This window comes from Anser brachyrhynchus (genome assembly GCF_964034855.1).
Source record: "Anser brachyrhynchus genome assembly, chromosome: 4".
NCBI classification, from domain to species: Eukaryota; Metazoa; Chordata; class Aves; order Anseriformes; family Anatidae; genus Anser; species Anser brachyrhynchus.
In genome coordinates this window covers 66,704,350-66,726,836 of record NC_137698.1, presented here as the reverse complement: position 1 = coordinate 66,726,836, position 22,487 = coordinate 66,704,350, and the positions used below count along the sequence as shown (strand labels likewise).

The following is a 22,487-nucleotide window of genomic DNA, read 5'->3' as shown; positions in this document are numbered from 1 at the left end:
GTTTTAATGGGGGACCTCTGTCCCTTAGAAAAACTGTCTCAAACCACCAAATCCATCCATAAGGCACTGAAAGAGTATCAGGTCAGTAGCTGAGTTTTAAATGGTCATTGAGATACCGATAAGGTGTGATAGAATGTGTTGTTTTTCTAATAGACTACCTGGAACTGCTTCTTATAACACCTCTTTAATAGATCATGCAATTCTGGGTGAGCAATCAGAAGTAAAATATACGTGGCCATTACAAATGGATATCCAGGAAAGCCCAATCTGTAACTGTAGGAGAGATACATACATAATACTGCTCCATGTTATTATCAGACTTCACAAGTAGTGGGAGATAATTCCATCAAAATATTCTGGAGAGGAAGAGAAAAAAGATGCATGCCCCTGCTTATTTGGAATATTAGAGGGATGGGAATAAGGAAGAAAGGGTTCTTGCAATCCACAGGGTTATAGGTAAAGATTTAAAATAGTTGTGGAAGTCAGACTCCAGGAGCAAGAAATAGGGAATTATTTAAATATTATAGGAAAATATTAATATTTAAATTAATATTAAAATTTTAATCTACATAACATGGAATAATAAGGTTGCCTTTGAGGTATAATTCAGGCAATGTGTGGCAGTGCAATGCAGAAAGAAAGTATACTGGGACTCTCTGAGAGTAGCAAAACAAGGGAAGCTAACAGCTAAAAAAGTATCACTGTTAGAGCAGTTAGCTAGAAGCATCCAAGAAACAGAGGAACTACCCACTCTGTCCCTAATTCAAGGAATTCAGCTAACAGAGAAGACAAGCTAAGGACTTGCAGTAAGTTTTGGTGCAGTAAGACTGTCCTGACTGAAGCAATTTAAAGCACAACTGACTAACAAAAGATTTCTAATTTGGTTTTGATCGTGCATGGAGATAATATCATTCGTCCAAACAGCTTGTAGACTAGATAGGTAAATACTGCTGTTTCAGCAAATCATCTAATAAAGCAGCCAGTGAAAGAAAACTGAGCTTAAGCATGTGAAGTCAAAAAGGAATGAAAAGCTTTTTCAGAAGTTCATCAGAATTACTAAACTCAGAATTAAGTGGAAAATGGAAATTTTATATTTATGCAACATGCAAATTTAAGTCACTCAAGTATAACTCTTATTGATATTCTGTCTAATAGCCTTAATATCTTACAGTTATTGCATACTGCAGAAGTTGTAATCTACTTAAATGTCATATGTTGCTTTAAGCTTTTTTTTTTAGTGTTCATTTCTTAATATATCTTTGCAGACTAAAAAGAAAAAAAAACACTATTTCTAATTAGCCATTACCCATGTGCAAAATTTACATCAAAATCTTTCAAGGAAGAAGGAGCTGCATTTTCATGTTTATTCTTTTGTGTGCCATGGTGGTCTTTAAAATACAAACTTTGGGACTGTCCTTCACATTATTTTGAGCAGAGAAGCACTTAGAGATGACAGACAATCCTAACAGTCTCTAGACTCTTCCTGAAAGGTGCAAAGCATTTGAGCTTGTGCCTTCCCCAGTTCCATAGCATGGATAATCAATATCTAAAACATATAGACTGGTCTTCAGAGCAATGCAGGGTGAATCTGGGGTTTGGTTTGGGACCCAGATATGTGGTGGGACCCTCTCCTTTCCATGAGAGCCCTTTACCACATTTTTAAATGAAATTCAGGCATGAAAGAAATGTCAGCCCTTCCACTAGGATAAATACCACTATTCTGTCGGTCTGCCCTTTAACTGAATTTGGCTATCTTTTATTTTTTTATTTTTATTTTTTGAGTTTATTTTTGATTTTAAACTTAAGAATTCAGAACTGTGGAAGCAACCAAAACAGAAATCAAAGAAAATATGCTTGAACGTGTTGAATTTTAAAAGTTACATGAATGATATTTACTAACCTTTTAAGGGAGATTGCAATTACAGAGACAAGACAGCTTTCAGACCTCTGAGTGAATATGGATTATCTTTCATTTGCAACAGAGAACAACCAGATGCACAAAAAAAGCCTGTGACAGAGTATCCCTGCTGGATTTGCTAATTAATATTGACCTTTCCAAATGAATGATGCTTATTGTATGACTGGAAGAGAGACAACTTGTTTTTCTTTTATGTGAGCTTTACATTGGAAATTCGCTTTTTATTTCTGCATCTGGTTTCATGTCAAGTTATCTGAGAGAGAGACAGCCAGCATTCTCCCTTTGTGCATTGAGAAGCCACTGTCAAAGTAATGTCCACTTCAGGCAAAATCTGCAATGTTTCATGTGACAGGAGTGGAACTTATCTGAGCTTCCCTAATGATTTGACCGCATGCTTTAATAAGAGTTTATTCTCCTTATCCTAATTCTAGATATATTTTTTAAGGATGCACTATGAAGGCATATATTCATTGCTGGTTTTATATCCACAATGAAAAAATGTGCCTGTATCCTGATAACTTTGTAATTATGACTGTCATAAAGATCTATTATTCCAATTTCACACATACTAAACTAGATCCTGGTTGGGATCCTTCTTTGTACAGGAATATCATTGAAATTTGGTGGAAAATTGACTTTAGCATGAGCTCCAGAATTTCTATTCTGCTCAGTTTATGTGGATGTATAATAAAGACATTCATAACATGGCTAATGAAAATTAGAAAATGCTTCTACAGAAATACGATTATGTCTATGTAGCAGACATAATATTGTTGTGCAAGATATGTTAAAATTAAATCAGAGTAAGAAAAAGACTGATTTATGTACTTCTAGCTATCAAATAGTAAGAAGAAAGAGAAAAGCCTGAAGCAATGGTAAATGATTTATGATTGAAGAGGTGTTTCATTAACCCCTCTCCCCCAACCACACACAGATAAAGCAAATAATTGCTGTAAGATTGCTTTAATTATTCAGACTATTAAAATTCCTGTCTTGTTTGCTTAATTTTTTTTTTTTTAATAGCAACAAATACTGCTTTTCAATGTCTCTTGAAACCAACATTATTCTTTCAAGATCCTGTTTCACTGGGGAAAGAAAACATTTATTGCTAACCTTATGTATCAAGATTGGAAAGACTTACGCATGAATTTGTCTGTACAGGAGTAGTTTCATGTCCCATTACCTTCCATGGCATTGCTCACAACACGTGGCATTAAACATGCACGTAAGTCTTTGTGAGACCGAGGTTTAAAGAAGCTTGATCCTCCAGATTAGCCTCACATTTTTTCACTTCCTTGCTCTCTTTAGCACCATTTCTCTTTATTAACAAACTCACTGGCAAAGTTACATTAATAGAAGCAGCTCCATAGCGAAGCTCCCACCCACTGATCCTTAGCTATTGATCTGGCTTTGCCCTTCAGCACTAATGCACTGTCCCTTGTGGTTTGTGACAAGCTGCAGCAACTCACCACAGATGGTAAAACAGATTCTTAAATATTGATTTCGGGCTCCGCTTTTAAAAGGCAGACTCTCTAGAGGTATTGATGAGAAGCCCAGTTTTAATAAGGGGTCATTGGATAAAGGAATGCTTTGCGGTAGGTGGAATTTTGGCCTTGAAGTGTAGGAATAGCTTCCAAAACTTACCCTTACTCAGAGAAGGAAAATGACATGTAAGAGAACAGGTGCTCTCCAAATTTCATGAAAAGACATAGAAAATTGAAGTAATAAAAAAGAAATTACTTTTTCAGTTTAAAAAGGGATGAGCAAATACAGTGATAAGGCTATAATAATGCGAAATGTTAAGTAATTGCGGTTAGTTATTTATACTTCATGTCTAATCAGATAAATGTATTATAAGTTGCTTATGAAGGTGGAGAAAAAAAATCCCATACGCCTATATCTGTATTAATCCTTGTAAAACAGAAAGGCAAGATTTTCACACTAGCAATATACCCTGATCTTGAAAGAGAATTTCTGAAGGAGGTGAATATACAAGTGGATTGGCTTAATGCCAGACAATAAAAGACTCAGAGGTAGTGAAAGATAAATAATAATGGTAAATCAAACTATTATCATAAACAGTGAAACTAAAAAGGCATAAAGAGACCATGAATTTCAAAGGGAGCCTTGCACCTGATCTTGATTCACTCATAATAAACTCAGGAACTTTTCAGTACAAAATCCAAAAGTAGATTTCAAATCGTGTAGAAAGACTATACCTGGGTAGACCAGAGGTCCTTCCAGCAGTGTATTCTGGCTCTGAAATGTAACAAAAAATGTAAGACTAGAGCAAATGTACAAGCATTGTATAAGCATATACTAGAGCAAATGTATAAGCCCTTTGTAGTTTGCAGTTAGAAACCTGGGGTTCAGGGTCTCTAGCAAGAGTGAACTTATTTGCATTTAGCAGAGCTCAAATGGATTTTTTTTGCTTGAATTTGTGCATTTACTTTTGAACCTGTGTATAATTTTTACCATTCCCAATATCTATCAGTAAACCTTCTCTAACTTAATTAGGCATAGTGTGGTCTGCTCCTGCCTGTTCTGTACTTGCCCCTTCCTAGTTTCCTGTGGTGACCCCTTAGTTGTTGACTGGAAGAGACAGTGTACAACGGGAGCTGTCCTTCCCTATTCATCCTCCCTGTGCCACAATTACAGACCTCTCAGAGCACTCTTTCCTAGGCTGAGGAGTCCCAGTCTATTTAGCATTCCCTGCATGGAGTTATTTGATGCTTTTGGTCATTGTTATTGCCTTTTATTGTGTCTTCTTCAGTCCCCTACCGCTTTAGAGATAAGACCAGAGCTACACATACCTCAGGATATGATCACATCTTGAATCTAAATGGCACCAAAAAAAGAAAAAAAAAAAAAGCTTTCTCTGTCGGAAAATAGTAAGAAGTAGAAAATAGCAGAAAGTGTGTTGTGGAGCTGAATGAACATGTTAGTAGTTTTATATAAATTTCATGAAATTTAGCTTAGGTTTTTTATACTAAGCTTTATGAAATTAAATTATGAAACTGTGGGGCAAATCACAGCTGTCCTGTGGACCAGTGCTGATTTGCCATCTAAATGTATTATAGTTAAGTTTTTAGTAAGGTTTTCAGCTTAGAATCATATTTTATGGGAGACATTTCATAAGTATAACATGTAGTCCAGAAAGTAAGAATGTTTAAAAGTGTTTATCAGCTCTCAAGACAGTATATTTCTTCTTGTCCCTCTTGCAAGCTGCTGTGGCCGATCTGTCCAGAGGGGCAGAATTCCTTCATTTCCAAGTACCATTTTCAGTACATTTCAATTAGGTATTGCAGCCATTTTAATTTGGGATCTGAATGCAGGAAATCCTTAATTTAGGTGATAAATTGTTCGGGCTGGGACTGCAGCTCTTTTCTGTGCTTATGAAGCTTCAAGCCCACTGAGAGAATACCTGATCCACCACCAGTACATGTGTCCATTTGAAATACACCTACTGTGTGTGTAGGTGCTATCTGTAACAAGTCCTTAATTCAGCCCAACTGCAGGCTGTTTGCATGCTTGGACAAAGAAAATTGTTCTCCCGCTCTTGTTGTTCCAGCATCTTCCCTGGCTCTGGCCTCTACAGTCCACTGCCCCCTCGTAAGTCCTACTGCCTTTTTTCTGCTGTTCCTCAAACGGTCTTCACTGATTTGTAGATGTGGCCCTTGAACAGGAGCTGGAGGTTTTTGTATATCCATGAGCTGTCTTTGGAGGGAGAGGGAGAGTTGTTATTTCACGGTGCAGGATTTCTGGGTCTTTAAATCTAAGTAATGGCTCTTATAGGGGTGGGCACCGACTGTACGTGAAAATACAGTCACTGCAATGGGCTTTTTTAACAGGAGAAGCAGTCAGCAGTGAGGAGTCAGTTGTCCAGTCTCACTTTTTCATCCAGTTGTTTTTTAATACTAACAGCATCCTCTAGGAAAAAAAAAAAAAAAACTTTTGAAAGTTTATGCTTGTTCTTAAATAGAAGGAAAGTAGCTGTTTTTCTGTTATAGGGAATGGCTTTTTAAGGCCACTTATAATTTTATCCTATGAGTGATGGAATTTCTTATCAGCTCTGGAGCTGCTAAGCTTCCATCTTCAAGTTTTTTCTTTCCTTTCAGATAATCACATGTTCTGAAATATATGTAAGCATGATTCATCTTTAGTTTTCTTTTTAAATCTATTTGGCTTTGTAATAGAAAAAAGTTGTTTTTATCTATAGTTCTGCTTTTGGCTGGCAGTAACAGAAATTTTCAAGGTTCATATCTTTGTGCCTTAAGGAGTGTGCAGCATTATCACGGTCTTCTCCCTTGCAAGCTCTCTTTCTCTCTTTGTTTTGTTTACTGATATTTCACAGTAAACCCTTTCAGTTATCATCAAGTGCTCAGGCCTTGATAACAATTTTTTTTGCCAAACCTTGTACTCTATGTTTCTCCCCTTTAAAAGCGATGGAAGATTTGTTTAACTGAATACAGTTGACATTTCTTTTATCCCATCAATCCATTATACACTTATAAATTCCTGTAGAAAATAAAAAGTAGCTCCAGATAAACTTTCATTATATTAGATAGATAGCTTTTCTAACCCCTGCCCCATATTATCTCAGATACTGTTATTGCTTTCCCTTTAAATAGATCTTTCTTCTTTGTGCTTTGAAAAACATTATTCACATTTGAATTTGGGCACCATCTGCCTTGCAGCAGCATTGTGAGGAGCTCATGGTTTTATTTCATCCAGGCAAAAGAAAGAAGGTAAGAGGAAAAGGGGAAGTGAGAAGAGTGTTGAAAATTAAGTCAAGGCATTAGCCAAGGTCCTCTGATATAAAGTAAAGGAGTATGCATTTTCCTTGTTGAGGAATACAGCATTGTGTGTGCTATTTTGGATCATGACACTGCACCCACCACATGAGCCATTTTTAGCATTATTATTTTTTAAAGTTCACATATGCCAGAATTTATACCCTGCAATGATTAAAGCTCAGGCCAGCAAACAAATTAGTAATTTTCAGTGGTACTGCAGTCTGCAGATCCCAATGACTCCATCAAAAGTGTGCGCCTTTGGAAGAGGGACCAAAAAATCACAGAGAGAAACCTGTTATGAGAGCATGAGCTTTTATGTTTTCTGAGGCTGAAGTTACATTTTGGCTATTGCTGGGGTGATGGCTGGTTGGCTCCTAAAATATCATTTAGCTACAATCTACCCACTGCTCTTCAGCAGAGTGTGCACGGTGATGCTGTTTGATTTATCACTTTCCTGTGTTGCTAGCAGTTTGATATCCCTCCTTCATCTGCCACAGTTACGTATTTGAGAAATTGGAATGTTGTACTGCAGCGAAATGTAGCTAGTGATGCTGAAGAGGAAGGCAGTATCGGCGATACCTGGTCTCTCTCCAGGCCACTGAAGTGGGATTTCAAAGCATGCATTCACCCCTCGTGGACCTTGTGGTTTGTATGGTGTGTGTTGAGTGGAGTGAGAAATTCCAGTCTGCATGTGATCAGTGTTTTTGGCAATTAAAAGAAAAATAAGAAACAATATTTTTAAGAAAGGTTACATTTGCATGTGCAGCCCTTAGTTTTTGTTAGCCATTAGTTCTTGTTTAGAATTTAACTAGAAGATTAGGGTTATTTTTTCATTATTGGATGTGTCTTCTCCAAACCGTATACCTTCCAGGTCTGTGTAATCAGGCCCATGTTAAAACAAATGGGAAGTTTCAGTGGCAGCACCTATCACACCCAGAGTGCTACTCACCGGCTTGATGAGAGCTCCAAGAATGTCAGTAGGTCCTGCCCAAGCCATCTGCTTTTAGCCTCTGTCTGGAAGGGAAGCTGAGAGAGATGGACCTTCCTACCCACCCTAACTGTTCTTGGCTTTTTTTGTAGACGTGCATGTATTTCTGCACAATAAATGCACACCTGGGCAGTGCCTTTTCTATCCACTGATACTAAAGAGAGTCTCTGTATATTAGGTCAGAGAAATTCAAAGCATGTTAAGATATTTTTAAGTGAGTTGAGAGCTCATTAAGCAGATGGCAGTTCCTTTTGAGAAAGAAGGGGCATATTTTTGTGCTGCAGACTTTCTTCAGGATCTGGGAAAAGAGTACTCTGGCAAGTATTCTTCACCCGACCCACCCTTCTACCCAAAATCTGGAATTACTTCTGTGAAAAGCTATGCTGGTTTTTGACTTATGAGCAGAAGGGCATGCAGAGAGGGACAGAGCATTTTTATTTCCCTAAGCTGACTTCCCAGCTTCCTCATGTCTCTGCCTGTAGAGCGAGGAGCAGGAATGGTGTCTGCCTTGGAGGCTCCTCTTCAGCATTGGCTGTACTTAGAGACACTCAGTTTCCCCCCGTCATCCCCTGGTATTTCTCTGTTCCCCAGCCCCTGCCATCGAGGTCATATTTAAGTCTGAGCAGTGGCATGTGAAAGCTGAGCACACTACTCTGTGAGTTCATCAGTTGGCAGCTGGACAGGTAGCTTCATCTTTCATGTAATGAGCACTGAGAATGCTTTCAATAACAATATTCATGAAAATTAAATACCCTTTTTATGACAAAAGTTACTTATTAAGAAGTTAATAAGAAATTAATGGAGGAGTGTAATAGAATTTGTAATCGAATCTCAGTAAAGTTCAGATTCCAGATTCTAGTCTGACAAGATGTGCTTAGATAGAGAAAAGTACGTTCAATTTGAAGTCTTGTGCCTTGGGTGCTGTTGGTTCCCTGGTGTAAGAGCAGCCTCCCCAAGGTAAATATAAACTGTAGTGAGCAGAACGTGTGTTTCCAGTGCAGTCTGGCAAACCTGACCTTGCGGACAGTGGGCTAGCACCACGTTGCCTCCTGTCAGCTTGAAGAAGCCAGGGCAGAATTTGTATTGCCTGCCTGAACTAGAGGCTTCGTTACGTGGTCTTTGCTGCTGTTCTGTCTTCACTTAGCTTTCATTAGCCAGACTGAACTTCCACTATGCCTTTTTGCAGTCTGTGTGCACCTGTATGTTGCTGCTAAACCAGAAATAGCAAAGAGCTGTGGATGCTCTATCTCACCTTCATTTCCTGAGGCCAGTGCCTTGATCTGGGTGTTCAGCCACACGCTGCTAGTTGCTGCGCTTTCTCCGTGTCACTGGGAGCCACTCCCTAATTTCCTTTAACAATTTTCCTGGTTCGGTTGTGCTGACTGTCGGAGCTATCTGCAATGAATTTCCACCTCTAAAATTGCTACCTTTCTTTCCGTAGTGATACAGGGCTTTCATGCCTGCAGTAGGTTTTGCAGTTTAATTAATCTAAGTCTTTCTAATACTTACTGTGGTAAGGCTAGAAAAGCAATACACAGTGCAGATAAGGGATGAAATTGTTTAATCTCATTAATTAACAAAATACAGAGCATCCAGGTACAAATATTACTCCTCTCTAATCACTGGGAGTTGGATGAGACACATAGAGCTGAAAAAATATATCTAAGCTGTAAATGAAGGTGTAGTTCAGTTAGCTTTTTTTTTTTTTTTTCCTGGCTTTAATAGCAACTTCACATCATAATTAGGAGGATGAAATTCCTGCCAGCCAAGTGCATAGTTTGGACAGATTAAAGGGAAGAGGTATGAGAAATGATAATTGCTTTGTGCTCGTCAGATTTCTATTGAAAATCTGACAGGATAATTGCAAAATATCTGCTTTGCAGAATGTCTAGGCAAATTTTTAAAAAGCTATTTAAAGTTGTTCGTTTACAGTCTGTCTGAAAAGTTCCCCCCCCCTCCCGTTTTGAAGTACATTGCCATCTAGATGTGTTGTACGTGTTCAAATATAGACCTTATTCTCATGTGCATGCCGGGCTGCATTCCACTGCCCACCCCCAAAGAAAATTGCCCATAATTTTTTGCATTACCCCACATGCTTCGCCCACATACTCACCCTTAGCTTTCTGCCGAACATTATTTCACCTGACGGAAACTGGAACCTTGTTGCTTTCAACAGCCTGAATCATAGCCATAGATAAATGAACCGAGAACAAATATTCCAATGGACTACACAAAAAAAGTCTGTTTTGACTGACAGCTGAAAGTTGTTCCACTTTCAGCACGTTTTCATGTGTCATCTAATGGCTTTCCTTCACCTGCTTTTGAAACTTGGAAGTGACACTCACCAAATTGCCAATTTTCAAAGAATATTCTAGATGTAGGTGCCAGAACTGCATTGATTTTACTGATAACTGAAAGATCCCCAAATTCTGACTTTCTACTAAACTTCACCATATGAGGTCAATTGTGTCTCTGGGCCACCGAGATCTGCAAAAAGACAACAGAAGTCCTATAGGCTCCTGGCGGGAGTTAAGGAATTAATTCTCACCTCAACCAGCTGGGGGACCTGACACCAGCAGCACCCCCTTCCTGTGGGCTTCTCACCTTCCGACTCTTCCAGGGCTGGAATTAGTGCAGGCTTTTGGGGGAAGGATGAAGAGAGATGGTTAGAAGTGGGCTTGTAGCTGATGAAGTGGGGTCTACTAAAACCAGTTGTTTCAAGTTCCTGCGATTCATTTTGTGTCATCAAGGTATCATTATTATTATTATACGCAGTTGAATAGGGATTACTGATCTCAGAGAATCACAGAATATCTGAGTTGGAAGGGAACCACAGGGATCACTGAGTCCAACTCCTGGCTCAGCACAGGACCACACAAAAATCAGACCATATTTCTGAGAGTGTTGTCCAAATGCTTCTCAAACTCATGTAGGCTTTGCGCTGTGACTGCTTATAGCTACAAGAGCTAAGTATCCCCGTATGGAATACTCCAAGCAATATTTCATGATCCCCTGCCTTGTCGGATCGTGCAGCGCACAGAGCAGTTAACCAGAGCGTGCAGTGAATTTAGTTCTTCCCAGGACTGTCAGCTTTTGCACATCAACTAAACAGCTCATGTATGCACGTGGTAAATCACTGTCTGTTCCCTGCTCCCTTCATTAGAAGGAGGTAATTGCAGCTTGCAATTGCTTCTCAAAATTCTCATGTTTAGTCTCCGGTGCCTTCAGACAAGAGCTGTGAGGTGCCTGCAGACAGGCCAGCTGGTTCTGGCAGGCAGGGCAGGCTTTGAGTAACCACCCTTCCTGGGGATGCCAAGGCTGTTGTGAGACCACATGGACACCTTTCATGTGCTGGAGCCCCTGAATTTTCTTTATGTGTCGGGAAATGGGATGTGGGGACCCCTGGGAAGGTGACCGTGGATGAACTGCCTTGCTGTTCCGTAGCTGTAGTCAACTAACTGGTATATTTATGGGATTTCCCAGAGTGATGCTGTGGGAGCACAGTGATAAGGTTAATTATTGTAAAATTCAAAGATTACTACTTGTATTTTTATATAAAGATAAAGGAAGCATTATAAAGATAAAGGAAAAAAGATTAAGGTGCTGGGCATATAATTAATTCTATATCATGTGCATCGGTACACTGGATTACCTTGTTTCACAAGAAATACACAGCACAGATTGTGTAACAAAGCATTCCTTCTACAGAATTCTAATTTCTCTCTTGCTTCTTTTTCTTTAAACAGTTTATGAAGAACCAGAAGACCCCAGTAACAGATCGTTTTTTTCAGAAATTATCTCTTCAGTGTCAGATGTCAAATTCAGTCACAGCGGTAGATATATGCTAACAAGAGATTACCTCACTGTCAAGGTTTGGGATCTGAACATGGAAACAAAGCCTGTAGAAACATACCAGGTAGGTGTCTCCTGCTTACTGAAATGTAACAATAGAAAAACTTCTCACTGAAGGTTTTCCCAAACTTCTCACTGCTTGGTCTGAGGAGCGCATAGTTAAGAGCTGCTAATCAAGATGATTAAAATCCTTGTAGTGGCGTCCTTGTAGTTGCAAAAGGGCAACTTCAGCATTAGTAAAGATGTGTAACTCCTAGGGAGTCAGAGTAACAGTGGAATGGGCTTTTGAAAAAAAAAATGCTTTCAGCAAGGGAAATCATCTCATCACTTTGGCATCCATTTTCAAATGATGTATTCCACTATTAACATTTAAAAGAAACTGAGGAAAGGATTTTGCGAATTGCTTAGCTTCCTGGTCCCTCTGGGACTGCTGAGAGTTTACACCTTTGTCATTTCAGAACTTCTTTTTAAACCTTCATCTACGCATTCCTCCCTTGTGTCTAGTTCTAGAAGGGATCGTTGTTAAATCCTAACATCACCACTGACACAGCGATTTGTGAATGCCAGACAGACACATCTGGTTGCCTGAATTCATTGTGATATTACCCAGACAAAATGCCAGTGGCTCCAGCCAGCGCTGAGCTTGTACTCTGACATCTGTTCTAGTTGGCAGTAGAGGTCTGAGCTTACATTTTTGACTCTGCCTTGAAGAGGGAAAATATGTCTGTGACACAGAAAATGCTTGCTGTGAAAATGCAATGAGAAAAAAATGTTAGGGTGCCTACAGAAGAGTATGCAAAGCAGGAAAAATGTCATTCATCTAGCTCATACCGCTTACGTAGGGACAGTGCTGCAGTACTGATAAAGCAATCCCTGTTTTCTGTCCCCTTGTGTCTATAAAATGGTAGGTGGGGTACAGTAGTTCACAGTAACTATTATTAAAGTTATTTTTCAAATAACATGGAAGGAGACTTTGGTGGTAGAAAATGTCAAAACAACCAAAATTTGACATCAGTAACATTGGAGGTGTTTATTAGCTAGTGTTTAGTAGACGAAGTGGGCAATGTTTCCCAGTACACCCATTGCATTTCAGTGGACTCTCCTCATTGTACCTCCTGTTAGCACTGAGAAGTCTGAGCCTGTGTACCTTTAAAACTACAGAATTGGTTTTGCTCTGAAAATGGCCATACTTGTAATGGTAAATGTGTTAGAAATGTTGGTGTGCTGTAAAAACGGAGTGGGAGGGTAAGGGTGAGACTGTGTTTTATGTAACAGAATTGTATCTCAGATTTTTAGGAACTTAGGTAATACATTATTTTATACTTATGCTAATGGATTAGGCAGCCTTCTCCCTGGAGAGGAATAGCTGGTCAAGCCAATCTGTTTGCCTTGACTTTGACATCTGCTTTTATTTCATCATGTAGGTAGCCATGTAACAAGGTGGCTACCTTTAAATCAGTTTGACACCCAACAGTGGGGCCAATTAAAAAGTTATGTTTCTCCATGCTGAGATACGGAAAAATAACGACGTAAAATTTTCAGTACTGCTTAATATAGTCAGAAGCTTACGAAAAATAGCAAGAAAACCCTGAAAATGTAACTGTGTTCTGGCTGCTTTACTTTAACCAATGGATTGCCTTTCATTCTCAAATACCTGTGCGGTGCCTTGACAAGTGCTGTAGCTTACTGAAGGAGAACCCAGAGCTCAGAGGCCATAGGCACAGGACTGCATAGGATTCACACAGTCCAACTGCTCTCAGCAACCTTGAACTATGAACATATTCATAGCTGATAATAGCTTGATCCACTTTTGGCAAGGTTTATTGTGTAGGGATTTGGACTAATGTGTCACTTATCAGCACAATTCCTGATAGTGAATGTGCAGCCCCAGTGAAACAGCTCCCCACGTAGTCGTATCGCTGTGTAATTCCGAAGCACAAAATGACTAGATAATTCCAGGAAGGTCTGACCTGAAACAGTGCAATGAAGAAAAGGAGGATGCCTGGGGTGATCGGTTAGGAGTGAACTTGGTTGGGATTCAGGTATTATTCATACGTGGTAAGAACAATATGTACAGACAAAGCAAATCTGAATTTACCCTCAATCTGTAGTGGCAGATGAATGTGAAAACAAAGTGAAAATTGTGTGTTTCCTCCAGTTAGTTCTCCATAGTCTCTGAGGGACTGAATGTGGTCAAATGTGGTAATCAAAGGGTGAATGTGGAGAGCAAGCTGCTTGTCCCTGGCAGCAGTGCAAGTTGGCAGGGGCAGTCAAGAAAAAGGAGCTGAGACCTTGAAGAAATCAGACAACTGAGAGAGAAACTGCAAAATGCTTTTTGGTAGAGCTAGTAGAAAGGCACAGCTCTAAGCTGTGGAGTCGGACACTCCTTGCACAGGGTGTGTGCATGATGGTGGTTGTGACAGATGGCTGCTGGAAATGGTGAAGAGGAAGACCTGGAAATGGCAGTCAGTGAGGCAAAGGCAATCTACTTCCTTGGCCTGCCTTACCCAGCCTTGCTACTTCCAAGTCTTGGGAGCTTACAAACATAATAATGGAAAAAACTCCAGTTCTGTAACAAATTACGTGGGTAACACACACAGACAAAAAAAAAAGCTTTAAGTAAAGAGAAAATGGAAAGATTTAATTACAGGGGGTGCAAGAAACTGCATCAGTTCTCCATGTTCTGACCTTCTGAAAGTGTTCTGACCTATGGGAGTAAATGCATGTAGTTGTGAAATGTTTTATTTGCATTACCATTTGCATGTTAAGACATTATCTGTTGATATACAGCTTAGTGTTCACTCATCTACTGCTGAAAATTGATCCATAACTAAAATGTATAGTCCTCCATAGCCTTATGTTACAAATATTCTTGGTAAACTTTACAATTTGGCTTCAGAAGGTGGTTTAGTTTAAATAAAATATTAGCAAAGGGTCATTGTCTCTACTCTGGTCTTGATAGAAGTTGCTAGCAGAAATGTTTAAGCCCTCAGGCCAGAGGAGGATGCTGAGCATGTGCTGAAAGGACCACAGTCAGGAGACCCTAATTCAGGTGGTGCTGAGCAGGAGCAGTCTGCCAGGACACAACAGCCAGTACCTCTGTGGCCAGAGCTCAGTAATGCCCTTGGCTGTCCTACTGGGGTGTGTGCTCCTAGAGGTCATCCACACAGCCTGGTGTTACGGTTTCCACAACAGCTAGAAGAAAACATAAGGAATGAAAGTGCGTTAGTAAATTCTCCTGCGCAGGGATTTTCTAGCTAATTATTTCCCTGTGAAATTAAAGCAATCATCCAGAAGGAAAACTAATCAAATCCAGCAAAGGGATGGAACAGTTTGCATGAGATTTGTCTGTTTCTGATAACCCTTGCTCAGCAGAGGTATATATATATAGCCCAGAGGAGAGGTCTTCTACTGATTAATCTCACTTTTCAAGTAGGTATGTGAAAATTTACAATTTTTTTTTTTTAAGTCTCAGCCAAATATGAAGTATCCTTGAGCTAAATTAGTGTTCTAATTTGCAGCCTGTGTATCTGCAACCTTGTACTGTATTATGCTTCCGAAATACCGTACCCAAATGTATGTGCTACCATACACTACAGGTCCTTTTAATAGAGCCAGGTTCTTTCTGCTGCAAGAAGTGATAATCCACTTATCTTGGAATATGACATTTTTGTTACAATTTAAATTAGATTTCTTGCACATTAATTAGCACATCTAGGGTATCAGCTGGTGAAACGTCTTTGGGAATTAGGCTAGCATTGAGAAAATCACCCAAGCAAGAAACAAGTGTGTTGAGGAGGGGTGGTCTGCAGCCTGCTGAGCGAGGTATGCTTCGTGCCTTCCTGCAACAATAATTCTGTAGCACCTGGTTAATTGGGTTGGGGGATGACGCAGATAGCTTCTTTAGAGTTTAAACATGGTATCTGCTGCAAAGTTACCAATCTGTGCAGCATATTTGGAAAGTGAACGTGGGAGACAAAGCAGAGATTGAGGGATTGGTTTGGGAGTTATGTTTTGCTTTGTTTCATGAATAACAGCAGTTGTTTTCTACAAAACAGGTCCATGATTACCTTAGGAGCAAGTTGTGTTCCCTCTACGAAAATGACTGCATCTTTGACAAGTTTGAATGTGCATGGAATGGATCGGACAGGTAATCCACCCTTACGTACATCATTGTCTTCATTTAGCAAAAGAGCTCCCATATGATGGGGAACAATCAGCAAATACAGTATGATATATGGTTATTTTCCACATAAATTTACATTCCTACATATCAGTGTTCAGGCTGATGAAAGGTGTGTGGATATTGGTGCAGCTGGGTCTCCATCCTTCTTGTTAATCTTGGCTCATGCCTTAGGGGAAAAAAACTCAAATCCAGTCCTTTCTTCACCAAAACTGTAAGTAGGCTGCAAGAATAAAATGAATGCTGCTAATTTACACTGCCCCACCAATGCACTAAGGAGGTTTGTGTGATCCTGCATTTACGCAGAAGCTACTTCAGATACCCCGTTCATTTACTAGAAATGAGGGGACATTTGAAATGAGGGGACATTTAGAAATGAGGGGACAGGCAGTCACAGGGACCCACCGATGCTCTGCAAACTTCTGCCGCCTTCCCACTGATTCTTCTGATGCCTACCCCTGGTCAGAGCAGCCCCTTTCCTTATGTTTACCCAAGATATCCAAGACACAGTATCTTGTTGGATATTTTCAGGAGAGATGCTAGCATAACAAGTGAGAGAGAGGATTAAATTTGCCAGTGCCCTAATCCTAGCAAATAGCAGTGGTACTTTGGGGAGTAGGAATATTGTACAGGAAGAACTGAGCAGTCTACAGGACCGAGACAATAAAAATGAATGAAATCCAAGCATATGATGCAAGGTGAGGATTTTAGTTGACAGAAAACACAAACCTTCATCTTATCAGTTGGAAACAACTCACAGGGACATTCATGCACTAGGTGGCTGTGGAAGGGATTAGCTGACTACAGGATGCATGTGAAAGAGAGTGCACAAGCCAATTTTGAATGGCACACTGTGACTCTCATCTCAGCAGAGCTGGAAGCCAAGCGGCAAGTGCTGCTGATCACTTTGGCACTCACAGAGAGCCTGGAACTATGCCTTCAGGCCACTTAGCCTCGCATTTGGGAAAAACAGTCCGTCTCATTGCATTGAAGCAGGCCTGCCCCCCCAGGCTGGGCAGGGACTGTGAGACAGAGCGTGGGGCAGCTGAGACAAAGGCAAACGTGATCCTTGGGTGGGCAAGACTGGGATATCCAACAGAGAGGGAAGCAGTGCTGATGTTGTGTTGGGGTCTTATTGAAAGACCTTTGGACTACAGTTACACATTTTTTGTGCCTCATCTTCAAGGCAGATGAGCTAATCAGGCAAATGGGCAGCTGCTCTGAAGAGAGGAGGGGGAGAGTTTGGTTTTGGATCAGCCTGGCAAAAGAGGAGCCAAGATTATACTTGCTTCTACTACATACACCAAGGAGGTATTTGTAGGGAGGAAGAGGATCTGGCTGAGCTAAACGCTAATGGTAATAGCACAGGAGGTGATTGCTGCTTGGGCCTACGTGGGACGTACTTGGTAGTTTGCTCCTACTGGAAATACCAAAATAAAAGCCTTTCTTGGAAATACAGGTGGGGCTGATCCCCGCCTAAACCTGGCACTAAAGAACCACAGAATCGAATCGTTCAGATATTTTGAAACTTCAACAAACACTCAGAGGATTTCAGGTCCTCTCAGACCGTTTTGTTTTTCCTTAGAGGGAATTCCCAATGTGTCATGCAGGATAGGCAGCTACATGTTCACAGGCTCAGGGTCTTTCTCTTGTAGTTGAATTAAGTGCTGCCATTCACACTGATAAGTGAGACCACTGTCCAGATAGTTGGTAATAACAGAAGTTTTATTCAGTATCAGGATTTAAAGTGAGTGTAATATTTTAGTTCCTACTTGACAGATCAGAAAGATCGACGTAGTGAGTAATTATTAAGTGGGAGCCTTACACCGTGAGAGCTTAATTTGTTGTACTGCCCAAGCATCGGGGGGTTGTTAGTCTTGCACAATTACCAGATCTGTCACTAAGCACAACACACCGCTCTTGATTGGAAGAAACTGTTGAGTGGAGTAGCTGGCAACATTTGACAAAAGATAAGGGCTCACTTTAATTTAGTTTTCTTTTTAATAGTCAAATATATCGGCACTGATGTTCATCTCTTGAGGTGAGGAAATTCATGTTCACTTTTCTCAGCTTCTTGCTTCTGTGCTTGACACGTATTTTATTGTTTTGCTACACACTGCAAGATTATTTTGATTTTGGCAGATCATAATTTAAATTATATTTGGGTACCAGTAACCCTTAAAGAACAGTTCGTTTTAATATTAAGGTCACTTCATTTGGTCTTTTTGGTATGTTTTTTTTAAAAAGACCTACTGTTAAAGGTAAGCAATACCTGTTAACAACAGTACTTGCAAGAGATGCTGTACTATAACATTTATAACACTAATTCATATGCATAACATTAATAATTGCATTTCTAAACTTGGTATTTTTATCTTTTGTAGACTTTAAAGTTACAATGACAAATTAAAGTGACAGGACTGTTCGGTTAAAAATGAAAGCGTGTTTATTATTTAGCAGAAAATACTTCTTACTAATGTTGTCATTATTAAGGAGTTAATCTAGGCTATGATAGAACCCGATGGTGAGGCCGTTTACAAAAAAATCAATGTACGTGGGCTCTGATTAGAACGTGATTGATGCTCAGTTACTCCAATGAACAGGAACTAATACGATCAGACAGACCCTATCTCATTTGCTGAAGGGCACATTAATCACTAGGTGCTTGGGCAGGAACTGCGGTCAGGGAGGGAGTCAAGCAAGGGTCTTACAGTAATGCAGGCAGATGAGCACATATTATCTGTGGTGGAGTATAGTACACTAAAATCATGTCATCTTTGTTATGTATACATCTTTATGTGACTATGGAGAATGTGTGAGCTCTGCTTTGTACAACAATCGCATTTTGTTCTTCCATTCACTTCCAAAGTCAAGACTTTCAATAAGGACCCACAAGACCCTTCTCATTGCCAACCATACCCCTTCTGTATTTCAGTTTTACCTCTAAACTTAGTACTTACGGAACTTTTCGTGTGTTACAGAAGAAACCAGTAAAAGAAAAAATGTGTAGTATATTCTACATGGTAGTAAATGAATACCTTAATTACTATTTTTTTTTTTTTAAGATTTCAAATGAATAGGTGTATAGGAACCCTTCCAGGGAGGCTTCTGAATACCATTGTGATCAGTGATATGCTGTAAGCAGATGAATGGAGTCATGTACAGCTGTTCAGTCAGCCCTTTCCTACTGAACTGTCAGTCATCCCGGTGCAAACCCGTCAGCCTTCACTCCAATCAGGCGGGATTGGCAGGTCCCAGTGCACCAAATGTTAACCATTTATTCCCATCTGGCAGCATGCTCCGTGCTGGGGAGCTAGAAGATATCATTTCACTATCAAGGCTCGGCATGTCAAATATTAGCTTGGAAGGACTTGGGAATTCCCTGTTCTTATATTCAGTGTTATCCCAGCCAACTGTCCCAGAGTGTTGCAGCCCTGAACCTCAAGCTTTTCCATCGCATATCCCCAGGGAGTTTAAAGAAGCTCCTTTAGGATGTGAGGTCAGTTGCTTCACTCAGCGCAGGATAGAGTAAAACTGCCCAGGGAGCCTACAGACCTACCCCATAACGCATACAGCAGTCTAGTGGTGAGAGAAAACTTGTTTGCAGCGGTGCTCCCTCTCTTCCCTTTGTCGTAATAAATCTCAGCATTATTTATTCCCATGAAAAATATTTTGAAGACTTTTCCTGGGACAAATCCTTTCTTCTCATAAGGTCAGGTGATTGCCACAAAAAGGTCTGTTGGGCTTTGCATGGTAGTCCCAGAAGGCTGCAGACGTGCTATTCTGCACTGGCAGGTGTGGTATTGAGCTCTTGCACACGTAGAGCTCAAAGTGTAACTGGGGACGTGGTTTCAGGTCAAAGAAATGTCCCCTTTCTGTGCTGAGACTTACCGCAGGGTCTGGAGACAGAGGTACCCCAGTCCTCAGTGACTGACGTGTCTGATGAAATGTCAGTGCTTACAGAGTATTGTGGAAGAAGATCTCACTGCTGTTTAGTACAAATGTTGAAGGCCTATTCAGATACCCTTGAGGTTGGTGGAATAGGAAATGTGTTGACCTTCCAACAGAAGCAGAATGTTTTAGAGAGGAAAGCTACATACCGAAGCTTTTTGTTTAACAGAGTCATTACCAAAACCAAAATATTGATGAAAGCCAGATACTTTATGGTATTAAGGTGCTTAAAGATGCTGAAGATATCAGTAGTTGCTGGGGTGCTGCTGTAGACCCTAAAACTCTGGCCCTAAATGAAACCCTAGAGGAACAACTATTGATGTCACGCAAAATAAAATAGTTCTCCGTAGGTAAACGTCTGCCTGTTTAGTGCTGTGTATTCTTCTTGCAGTGCAAGTAGGAAGAACTCTTAGTCTCAAGTCCTTTGCTCCAGACAATTGTACAGATGGGAAATTGATTTTTTTTTTTAAAATAATAGAGTTTACCTGAAATATCACTGGCTACCGGATCAGCAGGGTATGGGTGAAGAAACCTGCGCCCAGTGGGCACTGGTTTAAGCGGCAGCAGTTAGTGCTGTGCTGATTTGAAACAGCCCCTCCTGCTGCAATGGGCTCCAGTTTCTGGGATTTTGTGCTAAGGTCCTCAGGCCCTGTGCTCTGAGTGCCCAGCTCAAAAGCAGATTATGTGCACGTTGCACGCGAAAGTCTCTTTTACAGCCCATAGCAAGTATTCACGTGGAATAGACGAGCGGTAGCGCATCTCCCCCCCGCATCCCCTGGGGATCTGGTAGGCTTTGTATGGCCAGACAGGCTCTGCTGAGCTCCTAGCACCCTGACACGTCTGGGGCCACTGCTACCAAACTTCTGCCAGATTCAAGGGCACGGGAACCACTCGTTTGTACCTGCTGAGAGAGTAAATCTGCCCATCTGCTGCTTTGCTCAGCCTGCAGCCCAAAGGAGAAGGCACGGGTGGCAGCCCGAAGCCCCTGAGAGCTGAGCAAGCTGTCTGTAAGGGTAACGTGGAGACAGAGGGAGATGGCAAGGGATGGGCGAGCAGTGGGACCCCCTGGAATAACATGAAGAGCAAAGAGGAAGGAAAAACAAACAGACAAAGGGAAAAGACAAAGGGAAGCAGAAGAGACGGGAGGGAGCAGGGAGCTGAGGGCAGCAGAGCTGGGGAGGGCACATCACTGGCAGGGAGGAGAGAAGCAGGATAAAGGGAAATGGAAGAGAGGGGAATAAGAGGACATGGCAAAGGAAAACCTAACTGCAAACTGTGATAAAGACTGCAAATTTGTGATTAGAAGGGGAGGAATAGAAAGAGAGAACAGAATGGCAACTAGGGAGGGAGTGAACAGAAAAGTCAATATAATGAAAGTAGGATTGCACTGGATTTTTCCTTTACCCCCTGTAAGAATATATTTGTTCTGCTTGTAAAGGAAAAAATGAGGGGTAAGGCTCAGTGCCCAAGTGACCCAGGGCTGTGGGACTTAAGCGTGGCAGTGAGCTGCCTCAGACTGCCTCCTTGGTAAGGAAAAATGCCACAGTGTCAGCACAGGCAGGAAGGATTACTCGCAGCTCGTGTTGTCGCTCAAAGCATGCGCGCAGGATTGTCAGAAACTCTCAGTGCTTGCTTGGAGCAGCTCTGAAGGAGCAGGCGGAGCGTGCTCACAGTGTGCTGCACCGAGGGCGGCTTGGTTCCCAGGGCAGCACAGGGGTTGGCCTGGGGTGCTGCTAGTGTGTGTGTATGTATGTGCGTCCCCCCCCCCCCCACACTTTTTTTTTTTTTTTTTAAATAATCCTCCTGCCTCTGGCTGTGGTGGTTTGCACAGGGTGCAGCTTTGCTTCTGCCTGAGCCATCAGTCTGCTGCTCCTCAGGGGCCACCGCTGCGTGCTTTGAGCCCCAAACACCCCTGCCCAGGTGAGGTGGGACTCTGGCCATGCTTCGCAGCAAAATTCAAGGAGCTGAGGCAGAGCTTTTTGGGGCTGCTGCCTTACATACCTGTGAGTTCGTGTGGGGAGCTGTGGGCTGGGAGGCTTCTTTCTTGAACCAGCGTGGGGTGCAGGCACTCCTTGTAGCGCTGCTGTGCCCAGCACGCAGTCTGGAAATACTGGGTAGGCACTTCCTAGACTCAGCTACCATTTTAATTCTTGTACATATATATATATTTATAATCCTCCTTATCACATACATTCCATTATTGTATATTATATTTTCCTGAACAGGAATAAATTGCAGGGTTACATCTAGTTCTCGCTCTCATTTATTGTTATTTTAAGCGGCAGGTAAGGTTATAATCCATCTGGGTTTGCGATCTCAAACACGAACGGGCACTTTCTCATTTACATAATGCTATTTTTTACTGAGCCATTAAACTACAGAAAAACAGGGCCAGCATGAAAAGTAGTCATCTACATATGTTAAAAAAAGCCCCGCAATAAATCCAACTGAAGGAAACAGACTTTTAAAAATATGTGAGTTGAAGAAATTAAAAAGCAAATGGACTGTAAAAGCAGCTTTACTGCAAGCAAAACCTAAAAAAAGATATTTTTGACAAGCACTTCGCCGTGCAGTTGGTGCATTGGTACATTGCCTGCATGAAAACTGCTCCCCGATGGCGCCTGCCTTCATCTGGTGCAGGCTCCTCATTCCCGGGGGAGCCGAGTCCCAGACAGCGCAGCTCTGCAGCCCATGGCACGTGGTGCCCTGCTCTGGGAGCCTGTTTCAAAATTTTGCCTGAGGGGAGAAAAAAAAAAAAAAAAAGAACCAACCAACCAACCAGCTAACCCCACCACAGTC

General features: G+C 41.2%; 1 protein-coding gene across 1 annotated transcript in view; it reads left to right on the top strand.

Moving 5' to 3' along the window:
* PPP2R2C (protein phosphatase 2 regulatory subunit Bgamma) overlaps positions 1-22,487 on the top strand; it is a 186,444-nt gene that overhangs the window by 161,511 nt on the left and 2,446 nt on the right. Inside the window, 2 exon segments of the mRNA XM_080588977.1 lie at positions 11,449-11,618; positions 15,613-15,704. Coding sequence (XP_080445103.1) covers positions 11,449-11,618; positions 15,613-15,704 — 262 coding nt within the window.